This window comes from Orbicella faveolata, unplaced genomic scaffold, assembly GCF_042242905.1.
Source record: "Orbicella faveolata isolate gen_17 unplaced genomic scaffold, um_ofav_v1 contig_34, whole genome shotgun sequence".
Taxonomy (NCBI): Eukaryota; Metazoa; Cnidaria; class Anthozoa; order Scleractinia; family Merulinidae; genus Orbicella; species Orbicella faveolata.
Window position 1 is genome coordinate 33,771,952 of NW_028301563.1, and position 13,049 is coordinate 33,785,000.

At 41.3% G+C, this 13,049-nt stretch overlaps 2 protein-coding genes across 2 annotated transcripts in view; one reads left to right on the top strand and one right to left on the bottom strand.

The window, feature by feature from the left end:
• The first annotated feature begins 1,072 nt into the window (after positions 1-1,072).
• LOC149105904 (uncharacterized) lies at positions 1,073-2,941 on the top strand. The gene is made up of 2 exons (XM_089270578.1): positions 1,073-1,133; positions 2,625-2,941. Exons 1-2 carry the CDS (start codon positions 1,073-1,075, stop codon positions 2,879-2,881), a joined length of 318 nt encoding a protein of 105 aa, XP_089126704.1. The 3' UTR covers positions 2,882-2,941.
• A 2,254-nt stretch (positions 2,942-5,195) lies between these two features.
• Positions 5,196-13,049, bottom strand: part of LOC110049135 (uncharacterized) — a 23,646-nt gene continuing 15,792 nt past the window's right edge. The window contains exons 11-14 of the mRNA XM_020754911.2: positions 11,640-11,699; positions 7,326-9,913; positions 6,997-7,078; positions 5,196-6,606 (exon numbers count right to left, since the gene is read on the bottom strand). Of these exons, the coding sequence (XP_020610570.1) occupies positions 6,508-6,606; positions 6,997-7,078; positions 7,326-9,913; positions 11,640-11,699 (2,829 nt within the window). The 3' untranslated portion in view covers positions 5,196-6,507. The remainder of the gene's footprint in view (positions 6,607-6,996; positions 7,079-7,325; positions 9,914-11,639; positions 11,700-13,049) is intronic.

Consider the following 13,049-nt stretch of genomic DNA (forward strand, 5'->3'; position numbering starts at 1 on the left):
TTCTCCCATAGGAAAGCCGCCCACTGATTGGTTAATTAAACAATATAATCTTGAAAAACAGCTGAAAATTTATACGTTTGAGTTTAGTGTTAGCTCTGAACAAGACAACGAAAACAGTTTACGAACGCCAAGCTAAGCGCGGAATTTAAGCACATCACATCTTGTGATACAACAACTAAGGTAAGGCTCACACGTATTTTCTGTTTGCGATTATATAACTAATTATAGCTATAACTATAACGTTTGTTAGTGTGCATAATTCAACTGAAAACAACATGTCGGTCACCCTTCAAGAAATACCTCAAGATTCCAACAAAGACTGAAATCTGTGCCTGGTCAACTCGCTGCTCTTTAGGGCCAGTAATGTCTTTCGACCTCACAAATGAATAGCTAAATAATGTCACCTTTGAAGTCGGCACACACTGCATTTTGCAAAATGGGAATGTATTCCCAAAAGCTTTACCCTATTTTAGACTAAAATGACCAAATTCGATACCCTACTTATGACCAAAACGCTGCTAAAACACCATACCCTTTGGTGCCGCGCATACCTACATACCCTATGCCACGAGCGCGCTTTGGATATGAGATAGTAGATGACCAACGAAGCGCATAGCGCCGAGCTCGCTATAACCAGCTCATAGCCAACAAGCGCGAGTGGAATAAGCGTTTTGTTAAAAACACCCCCAAAATATAGCAAACAAAACTAAATAGAAAATAAAAACGCCCCAAAAAATCACGCGTACGCTTATCATATTCGTGCAGCATGGTATAATGACTCATAACCCACGATGGCTAAGCCAATGAAAACTCTCGAATTGCATTATCCCATGATCCAGTCTTAATAATTATGCATGCCTTACCTGTTTCATTTAAAGGCGACGATTTCCATTGCCCAGTTTGTCGGGGCCGAGGAGATGACCCCAAAGCTGATTGTGACAAGAAGATCGAGTTTGAAAGCTGTAACCGAGCGAATGCAATATGCAAGTCCACCCTCTATACCTATGGAACATTTGTTCGTCAATGCTGTGATACCGACACTCACAAAACGTCGGTAGGATAGTGGAAAAAAATGAACAACTGCAAAAAAGAGATTTGCACGGAGTCGAAGTGCAAAGCTGAATTTCTTTTAGGTACTCAAATACTATTATTAAGTTTCATGCAATGCAATCCAGCCGTGCATTTATAGATACAAAAAAAGAATTATTGCACGCTCAGATCCAAGAGCGGATATACACAGCAGCTATATTCTTAAGGTTTAATACATTCTTTTATACCTTGCCATACAGAAAATACAGCCAATCAGAATACAGGAAAGCCGTTGTGTATTCGACAGCTTCCCATCATGCGTCGCGCGTATGTCGTATTGATTCAGTGTTGGTCACTGCATTTGCTATGGCGTGGTATAAAATAGTTATGCAATGCTCTCTCGTGGTATACCATTGAATATCCCACGAGTCACTGGAATTTTCTTGGTGTACACACCAGCCCTTAGGCGATTGTGTATACCAAGAAAATACAAGTGACTCATGGGTTATTCCATGGTAAACCACGTGAGAGGATTGAGGAACTAGTATATGTTGTTCTTATATTTGATTGTCAGGCATTCATTTGATTGTGTTCTTCTAGTTAATCTCTATTTGTAATTTTTTTATGTCTCATTGTAAACTATCTTATGTTAAGTTGTTTTCTGTAAATAGTGTGCAATAATAAACTTGAACTTGAACTTGAACTTGTGAAATTGACTAAACACATCAAAAGCGCTTGATCGTGGTTTCTTGATCAGATCTAGCTGAAAACATTAAGAGTAAAAGTTATAATCTTTAGATTGTCAATCTACACCGTTAAAGCAATGATAGAGACTGATAATGTATCAAGATGAGTTGTTGACACTGAGTTCAATGGAGGGGGAGGAACAGAATAGGGAGGAGAGAGAAATGGCCCCCCAAAAAGTTGGGAGGAATGAAAAATTGGCTCACAGAGTAGGGGGAGAAGGGAGATTTAACCCCCCCCCCCCACCTGTTCCTCCCCTCTCAATATAATGCATGTAGCGAGACTAAGAGTTTCTCATAGGGCTGGGGCTCCCGGTATACTCCATCGAAATTCTTTGTTGCAAGATATCGTTGTTGTTTGTGAAGGAGAGAGCAGTTTTTAAAAGGAGCTGGATGGATTTTTGGCGTCAATTAGCTGTCAAGAGACATTTCATGCTAAAGCCAGTAACATCAGTACGCGCATATGCAGTTATCCTTAAAAACTATATTTATATATATATTTATACAAGACTCTCTCACTACTTACGTGGAGGCACCGTGGCCTCATGGTTAGTGCGCTCGTCTCCGGATCGAGCGGTCCGGGTTCGAGCCCTGGCCGGGGACATTGCGTTGTGTCCTTGGACAAAACACCTTACTCTCACAGTGTTTCTCTCCACCCAGGTGTATAAATGGGTACCGGCGAATTTAATGGTGGGGGTAACCCTGCGATGGACTAGCATCCCATCCAGGGGGGAGTAGAAATACTCCCAGTCACTTCATGCTACAGAAGTTTACTGGGACAAGCCCCGGCTTGATGGGCCACTTGGCTTGTATGCAGACGTTAACTTTTTACCTCTCACTACTTTTATTCAGAGTGTCCTCATTGTGTAAGTTACGCGTCACTGGAAGACTGTGACATGGACATTGCGACCCGAGAATGTCAGCAAGGGGAAACCAGGTGCTTTGTCGAGTATCAGGACTACGGTCTTACCGACTTTTTCGCGCGAGGCTGTATGGATCAGGAAACAGCAGACGACATCGCCGTGGACTGCCCTCAAGGCAAATTTAAGGACGAATGTCAGTTTGGAACCCGTCAGGAGCCTGGATGCTTCGCATCTCTTCAAAGCTGAGGAGGGCGCGGCACCGCACTGAGCACATCGTTAGGTGATTTGTCATGTGAATTATTGATATCCGCCCGTTGATAACCTAGCTTGTTTTCTCATTACAGTTTGAAGGCTGGTTTTTCCTCGCGTATAGGCATAAGCGTAGTAGACCATGTTCGTATTGTCGGTATTGAACCTCAACTAGCTCTCAACTGAGGCCAATGCGGGATGTCGTTTCAAATGCAAATAGAACATTGTTTCCGAGTTGCCTTTTGCCTCTGTGTCAAAACGAGTCTAACCAGTTCGTGCGAAACCATTCATATGAAAATGTGTTCCGCGTACATGTTCATTTTCATGAAAGTCAAACTCATTTTCGTATAAAAGTTTTGCACGAAGACTCGTTTTGAAGCAGAGGCACAAGGTAACTCGAAAATGGCCTTTTTATTCCTCTTTGATATTACCCGCATGAGCCTCCACTGCAAGCTAGTTCCAGTCTAATACCGAGAATACGAATATGGTCTATTAAGCAGACACGTGCACGCTTTGAATTCCAAACAAAACGCTCGTCTTACCGCTATTGAGTTCGTTATTTGCAATGTACTGTAGGCTTCATGTTCATTATTCGGGAACATTCGTTAGTTAACTTAATTCATCTGTATGATAGAAATACACCCAAACCCACCCTTCCCCCCCCCCCCACCCCCCGCCGCCCCCAATAATAGCCGTAAAGCAATCATTGAAACAAAAACCTAGCAGGAGTAGCAACAAAAATAAAACGATAATGAAACTCAATTTAAGGAAATACACTTCATCTTAAACATGCTTTTAGAGCATGACTCCCTTCGATTCCCCCGTCTACCCTCATTCCTTCCCAAAAAAATAACGGTAGAATTTTACGACCTTGCAAAATACTAAAATAAGGCATCATATACCGCATTTATCCGCTCTCTCTGCCGCTGTATTCTCAATTGGAGATCTTCACCTCTCATTATCTCCAGTGTGATTGTAATGTGATTATCAGCTTATCGTAACATTTCTATTTGCTTTCTTTTACCGAAAATTTATATTTTTGATTTTGTTTTCCAGCCATTCCTTTACTTTTTATGATATAGATGTCAATTACGAGCTCAAAAAAGTTTAAAGAAAAAATGTAAAGTTCAGTGCTTTGTATACAGTGTGTGTGTTGGACACTGTCTTGATTTAGCTGTGTTTGTCCGAAATAAAGAAAGGAGTTTTTTTAACATGCTTGAATGTCGTTATCTTCTCATAGGTCTACAAGTTAATCGATCTCCCAGGCAATGACTCACAAATTTGATGAGCCTTTTGCTCTTTTTAGTTGTCGTTGTCTCTTGTTTAGAACTGCGAACTTTTAAAGGGATAATATTCAAGCTCAAAAGCTGTTGCTGCAGAGAGTAATTATTTGTACCTGTTTGGAAGATCACAAATATACTGAGGGCGACGCAACAAGCGCAGCAGACCATGAGCTCTCCATTACGTTTTTTTCTCGATCTCGTATCTTCGAGCACAACTCTCCCGGGATTGACAAGAGGGAGGCTCGGGTCTTACTCAGGGCCAAAGCGAGGCTGGGCGAGGAAACACGCGATCCGCACCACGTATAACATCTCATGCGACCAGGCCTGGAACGATATTTTTCCCTTTTCAGGTTCAAATTTTTCAAAGTGGTTTGTGGAATGGGCAGAAGCGGGATTTCGTTCCAAACTTGGGAATCTAGTTTCACCTGAATTTTTTGGGTTCAGTAAACGTTCTAAGTAAAAGTACGAGTACAGTATCAACCTGACAAAACTCATTCTTGAAAAAATTCTTCACACCCCGCAAAAGTCAAATCATCTCATTCCTTAAACTGTCAAAATAACAATAAGAAAGTACCGTAACGTGGTCAAATGGAAGCGAGCAACTGGCAGTTACTGATCTGTTCAAGCAACATTTAGATCGTTGAGAAATTAAATAACAGAACGGTCTCTCCCTTCTCCTTCTTTCCCGCGTCGCGAGCGACCTCAATGGACCATCTGAGAATCAGGCTACACTAATTTCGTACTATTATCAGTTCTTTTCTTCTTTACTATGAAACATAAAATTTACAGGGGAAATGTCACTGGTCTGCACGTGATCAGTAGTAAGAGTTGCCTTGTTCCTGTGCGGCTTTTTTCGAGGCCTTCACGGTCAATTGATTTCGGTGACGTATCCGAGACGACCGGCCGAGAGCGCTCTTTTCGCCTCGGACCACGTGACCCGAAAACGATTGACCGAGGAGAATATCAAGACCTAGGAACAAGGCTATAGTAAGAGTACATTTTTGAGATAATTCATTGGGATGTCTGAATAGGTTTTTGTTCACTTATTTATTTATTTCCGTTATTTACATTATATTGGCAGGAGAAACAGGATAAAAAAGTACCGCATCTAAAAAAACGTTACGTATTAGTGAATGTACAAAATGGAAAATAAAATGCACATAGCCAACTTTAAGGCACTTTATAAAGTTAAAAAAAAATTCTCATACTGTACAAGGAATCCTTTCTAAATGGCGACATATTTAAAGCTGTCAAACTTTGAAAACAGAGTTACAAGTATCCCACCCAAACACGGCTTTGCTAGCATTTCTTTCCTTCCACTCAGCTAATATTTTAGACCATTATTTCAAGTTAGGTTCGATTTCTAGGCTAGCTTTTCACTTTAAAAAAATTTAAAATTCCAGTATATTCGAAAAACCCTTAAAACCAAAAAATTCGCCTTTTCAGACTAGTAATTCTTGATGCATTTTTTTTTTCATCAAGAGCAAAAATAACCGCAGTGCCATAACAACCTTGAAAATCAGCCCTCGTCTCAGGCAGCACTGTCAAGTTAATTATTAAAAATTAATTATTAAATAACTTACTAACGTCAATTTTAAATTCTACGGGAGTGTAACGAGTGATGTACTGAGGTGGATTGTCGGGGGAGGGGAGGGGGGGGGGGAAAGACTCCCATATGAAAAAGGTCGGGGATGCTCGTGGTCTCTGTTAGGGGTGAAAATCAAGGATTCTGGTCTCACTTAGGGTGTTCATGACAAAACGCCTCTATTGTTAGCTGTCAAAGTATCTTTTAGGGTGCACTCGAAGAAACAATAGTAAAAAACACTTTTAATTCCGTTTTTAGGTTCGATTTCCGCCGGTCTCTTGAGTCCGGTGTACTAGCGCGGGCTCCTTTCCTGATCAGCGGCTGGTAGTTTAAGTGATATCTTTTAGGGGTCAAATCACGCTTGAGCCACGCCCAGATTGATCTCCTTTAGGGGTTTAATTCAAATTTTCTAACGAGCATCTCCGACCTTTTCATATGGAGTCCCTCCCCTCGCCCTGGGATGCCACGAATTGTCATTGATTTTCACTGGAGTAAAATTAATTAGAGAAAATGTATGTAATTTGATTGAACACCTTCCACGAGCACAGGTTTTCCATATCTACTCAGCTTTTGGCCAAACGTTCCCAGCCCGCTCTGGGTAATGTGTATGGTATGGCTAATACGAGTGAGGAAAATTTCGATGTTGAACTTGGAATTTGGCGGAAGTCGCCCATCGTCTTCCGGAAGTTGGTCCATCAACTGCCGGGAGGAAGAGACAGTCGTTCCCATGGTGACAGCCAAGCTGTTTTAGTTTGTTATCTGGTGACTCTGTTGAATCGCAGTGAACTGAGTTCCTTCACAATGGCGGCTTTCTCTGCCTCTAAGCTTCCAACGTGATGGCGAAGTTCCTCGAGCTGAGAAAGAAAAAAGCAGCAGTTAGAAAATGAAGGGGTTAACATGGTTGCCAAGGCATCGCTTTTCAAAATTTCGACTTTTCCCCGATGAAAGTAAAATTTCCCTGACTAAATAAATATAAAATGTTAGGTGTAGTAGTGGCTTCTAGCCTCCACTCACAGCCGTCCTCATTCATTAAGACTGATAAGTTTTCAATACATTTTCCTTCTTCATTAAGGAAAAACATAGTTTCGAGTGGGATACCCTGCGCGTCGGAGAAACAACAACAACAACAAAACCCAGTCCACATGTAGTGTGATTGACGACGCCAGGCGCTAGTCTCAGAATCATTCCCAGCCCCAGAAAAGGATGAAGAGGGCGGCTGGGAACCCAAGCTATTCCTTCCTTACCTCGTTGCAAAATCCATTTTCTTCCTTCTTTGGGCTTCCCAAGCTTGCTTCCGACTTGCTTAATAACCTGTTACCAGGGGACCTGAAAAGCAGAAAAAAATAAAACGTTACAAAGTTTTTTATTGAACTGTCCTTCTGCTGGAGAAAGAGCAAGTAAAAACTAGAATTTTCACGCCATTTGTTAACGTACAGCTACCAGGTCCACGTTGTTTGGACGTGCAATAGAGAGTAGATACATGTTGACTAGCTAACCCCTCGCATCCTTCAGATGTTTGAAATTCGACTCTTCTATTTATGGCTTGCCAAAGACAAATTTGTACTGGCAGTACCTTTCAGGGAGAACTGGCGTCTTCTCTTTTGAGTTCATGTAAATTTGACCATCATTCTTTACAACGCTATTCGTTGGGTCCAGGCCTTCCAACCAGCTTTTCACTTTACGAGGTGGAGACGAAAAACTCTCATCGTCACCGACAGCAGCTTTGCTGTTTTCCAATTCAGTCGAACTGTGCCACGATTTGCTTTTCAGGCCGCGTTCGCTAGGATCCTTAACTTGTTCCTTCTCTGGTGAATTCTCGGCAGATGAATAACTATGCAAAGACAGTGAACCAGTCAGCTGGTCGTTTTCCTGCTTAAAATTCACATATTTCTTTTCCAAGTTCCTTTTCTCACGGTGGACATCTTTCAGTATCTTCTCAAGCTCGCGAATCTCTCGCCAGATCATCCGCTTGTTGCTCTTCCACGGTTCGTTTTTCTCCCCTCGTTTATCAAGGTGATACTCCAACTCGTTCTGCGCAATTTCCAAACTGGATTTTAACAATTTGTTCTCTCGTCTCAACGCATCCGTCTCTTCTTGGTAGCTAGACAACTTCACTCTGTCTGACGAAATCTGTCGCTGTGCTTCGTGCAGCTCTAGCAGCACATTGCTGTGGTCGTCTTGGGCCTTAACAATCGCCTTCTCGAGTTCGTCCTTTTTGTCTTCCATGCATTGAATCATGGCTTGATCCGCTTGTGCTGCAGCTCTTAGCGCTTTGTTCTGTCGCTCAGATTCCTCGAGGCGTAACTGCAGCATTTCAAACTCCTGGTTGGCAACAAATCTCTCTCTTTCGTCTTCCCTCTCTTCCGCCCGGCTCTCACGCGATTCGCTATCGCCAGCTGCAAGATGGTCCTCTAAATTCTTGTTTCTGTTCTCCAGCTCAAAACACGCTCTCTGCAACTGAAGATTCTCGTCTTGTAAATCCTTGATTTCGTTATTGTACTCGACACGTAAGTTCACGATGCTTTTCTCAAGGGACTCCACTCTTTCCGAGAGAAACTCACTCTCACCATTCTTCCTTTCATACTCATTTCTGATTGTCGACATTCCGTCGTCGAGATTATCAAACTTTTCTTTCAGGTCATAATATCTCTTCTCGTAATCTTTCAACAATTCAAGCTGTTGATGAAGCTCAAAGTTTTCGCAAGCCACTGAGTCGAGCTCGTTCCTCATGCACTCTAGTATCTGATTTTCCTCTTCGCTCATTTCTTCATCTTGCGACACTAGTGCCTCGTATTTCTTCAACACTTCATCGGAAGCGATTTGAGCGATCGTTTCCTGAAGTTTTTCTTGGAATTTTAGTGGAATTTCTTCCAAGGGGGTACCCTCGTATGCTCGCTCCAACTTCACTTTCAGCGTTTCCAAGGTATCTACTTTAGCCTGCTCCACCTGCAGTTTGAACTTCAAAGCTGTTTGTTCAATTGAGTTCAAGTACATCATAAAAGGATCGTCCGAATCCCCTTCTGATTTCTCGTCGCCTTCCTTTCCATAAAGTGCAGTTTCAAACCTGTAAAGTCCGTCTCCCGGACTAGAGAGACCCTTCGCAAAAGAATGCTCATTTCCAGATAATCTCGCCATCCTAGATGGCGAATCTAGTGTCGCCCAAGTCACTGTTGTTTTCGGCGAAGATTCAGTACTCTGTTGTCCCGTTTCATTTAACACAGTTCCGGGCTCTTTGTGTGAAGCATGGACGGGTGAGATTGAAATATCCAAAGGATGGTCTGAAGCGCTTGACTTGTCACCAAAAACAGTATCAAGGCCAAGAAATTGAACTTTCTTGTTGGGCGTTGAGGCTGCCGACTCTATCGCATCAGAAACAGGCTCGTTGCCATCTTTAACAAGCATTGCTTCATCGCTTGGCGATGTTGGTCCAACGTTTGTCAACAATGGTCCACTTGCAACATGCATCGGTGTAACCTTTGCCGATGAATCCTCTGCAACCTGCATCGCTTCGCTGTTCCTCACAGCTGGTTCTTCTGCAATATGCACCGTTCCATCGCTTTCCAACGTTGGCTTCGCACTTGCCACCGAGGTTTCCTCAGGAACATGATTTGGCGGACCGTTTCCCAAAGTTAATTCCTCTGTAACGTGCATAGGCTCGGCAATGGCTGCCAGCGATGTTATCTCTTGATCTTCCATATCGGCATCATCATTCATTTTTCTCAATTCAGTACTTTCGTCATTTTTCAACGACTCTTCTGTATCTTTTGTTTCTTCTGTAACCGCAACAGACGAAGGTACACCAACATTTACAGCTCGTACTGAATCATTCAAATCTACGTCTGTCCCATCTGTGTTAAGCCAAGTTTTTGCCGTTGTTAGTTCAGGAGGCATGAATCCTTTTTGTACAGCATCTAACATAAGCTCCAAAAATTGTTTGTCGACACTTGTGTAAAGTTCTTCAGAGCCACCAGACTCGGGGGGTTGGAGAAAAAGCTCGTCGCCATTCACCGCCAGGAAATTGTCATTGTGATCCGTCGGAATAACCTCAATGGGAAAGCTTTCCTTTGTTTTGCTGGAAACAGCGTCCGACGTGGTGGGCGAGGAGATTCCCTCTGCGAGGGTGGGCGCCATGTTCTTTAATAACAGGCCTTCCGGAAGTTTCTAAAATAAAAACATGAAATTTCTGGTAAAAAAAAAGACGTCAATGTAGAAAAAAAAATTTTACTGAGTAACTTGGGATCGTTTGGTAAAAGGGAGAAAAAGTTATCACTTTTTTCACTTATTTAAATCTTTGTGTCACCTCGATATTTTCACTTTTGCCTTGAAAATGATGTTCGATACATCGAAACGTCGGAAAACTGCAATTTTAATATTTCTATTAGTGTGAATTTTCGTTACTTTTTTGGTTTTACTTTTTATTGGTTTACTGTTTTACTTCGACGCAGAGCTTATGATCAAAACGTCAACCCAGTCTCTACGGCGGTTAATCTATTTTTATCAACTTCACGTTGACGCACATTGCTTTCTTGTCTTTAAGGCTCTTTAGTAAGGCCCCGTCAAATCACAGGTCATTTTGACTACATCGTTGTCGAAAAGCGCCGTTTTCAAAATGTTTTCCGTGTACTCAAAAACGAAAAGCCGGCGTTTTCAAATTCCTCCGGTTTGAAGAGCGGTTCCGAAAAGCTCCGTTTTCGTGACGGAGTAGTGTGGACGGTAGGCCTAACCGTAGAAACGAAGCTACGTTTTCAAATTCCTCTGGTGCAGTGTGGACGCCGGGGACCTAAGTTTGGTGTGACACGAAGAAATGTCTTATTTCCTTCCGGTTCAAAATCGTTTTACGTCCAATTTAAATCACTTAAATATGTAAATAAAAAGAGACCGGACTTTCTACGAAGGTTTCAAAGCGGCTAGACAATTCTGAGAGAGTTCAACAAGAGTACACCATCAAATACTTCAGATCAACGGAGAGAATTTAGAACAAAACGAGTGTATTGAAAATGGTCATACGGTTGTTTCAAGGAAGAATTGAAGAAAAAGACCAAGAACATAAAGAATACATTATCAGATAAGCTCACGTAAAATCCAAACGGATATTCAATTAACTATTACGTGGCACAATACTGCTCTCAATAAAGCGTGCTCTAATTCCCACTAATCTTTATAGCTTGTTTACCGTCACAATTTTTTCAAATTACAGTTTTACATTTTAAGTTCACTCAGAAACTAATTTGACATGAAAAATGTATTTCAGGCCCGTTTATCTGTACAGCGACTGCAATATACGTGAGGGAAAAAGGTACCGTTTGTTAATTGTGCCACGTAAACTTAAAAACTACATTTGAAGACTGAAAAGTTTCATTCAAAGCTAATTGCGACAGTAGAAACTAAACAAGCTGCAATATTTCCACGAATTGTTTCAAGCAATGGCTTGGGTTAAAAGCATCTTTTATCTTAGCACGAAAGTTTTTTGCCCACTGAACTTGTTACCTGAATGAACCACATTTTAACCCAAATCCTTTAAAGGCAAGAACTACCATTGCGGTTTCATTATTTAAATGCGGGGTCGACAGTTCATGAGCAGTCAGCACCGCAGTTATTTTCACGTGCATTCGAACACGTATCGGGTAGAAACTTCTGCCTTAATGAATCGAAAGTACATCGAATCAAAAATTAAATAACGTTTGAACACAATGGTTAAATCGAAGAACGTTATAAATGTTAAAAGAACTGGAGACACTGAATATTCCACTAGCAGTTCATACATGGCAAAAGGAATTAAAGTTAACTAGACCGGCAATTATTTCTGATTATCAGTATCGTTTGCTGAAATGTAAGAAAGTATTTTAATAGAAAGAATTTACAAATATGACAAGTCAGATATGCATACCTTCTGTAGCTTTGGAGTTGACGCCAGTTGCCTTACGGATTGAATGCGTTCTTGTAAAGCCTTCGTGAAGGAAACAGAATATACTTAGAAATCCCATTGCATGGGGGCTAAGTTAAATACTGGACACACTTCACACTTATATTAGGTTATATTGGTAGCCAAAAGTACACTTGTTTAAGAACTCAAATCAAGTTGATATGGGGTTACAACTGTTCAAAGTCATGATATAATTCGTGCCAGCAGTTTAAGCGAAACGAATGTGTGTTAATTAATGGATTCACAAAGTGAGTGTTTAGCGAAAGACTCTTTTGCAAAAGACCTTCTATTTTTACGACAAACTCACGGAGGAATACATCTCAATCACCATGTTCGAAAATTCGATTTTAACACTGTCGCGTGAATAGCTAAGCGGCATTAAATGCAAAGGCAAATATAATCTTTTTTGCAGCTCCAAATGTCAATATTAGTTAGAGGAAGCCACACGAATGAAATCCTACACTTGCAGAGCAAATACGCAATTACAAATTACATGAACTAATCCACAGTCTGGAATGTACACCTACATTTAGCCATCGCGCATTTTCGAAACTGACTGAAACCATTTCAAAGCTAAATCATAAATCGACAAATCTGAGTAGAACTCGATCTTATTAATGGGGGCATTGAAATGCGGCTAACTTTCCAAAGCAGGTTTGCCAAAAAGTGATAAATTTAGCCAAGTTCATTCATTGCCTACCTGGGATTTGCAAAATTCACAGCACGAGGAAAAAGGAAACCATGAATCCAATAATGCGGACTAAACACACCACAAAATAATATTTTCACTTGCGACGTGACGCACAAACAGTGAAGAATGGCTGGTGTACAAATGTATTGAAATCGGAACGGTTTACCAGCCAAGCGATTCAAAGAAAGAACAAAGGCAAGCTTTACCCATTCAAATGCAATGGTACGATAAGAATTTTGCAAACTGGCAGCCAAAACATGACTTAAAACGCAAAGTAAAATGCACAAAGAAAAGTTAACACTTAATGTTCAAACTGGGCGAAACTGAGTTTCTAACTAGACATTGAGAGCTTCCGTGTAAATATTTTGTCTAAGAATGAACTAAAACAGCAAGAAGTATGTGTAAACAAAAGTCCGAGGATTGCGCAAGTGTTTTGCATACGATTTCTAGAAATAACTGTAGCTTGCGGGAATGAATTTGTCTTATTAGTGGTAGTTATTGGACTAAGCGCGTGACAACAGAATAACTCGTGCGTGGCAAGTAGATAACTATAACGTGACAACACTAGCACGGGTCCACCAAGTCATTTCACGTTGTTGTTTTGTAGAGGACGGCTAAGAAATGTACTAAGATTTAAAACACAGGTGCACAGATGTTGTTTAGATCATTAGACCTTTTGTTTG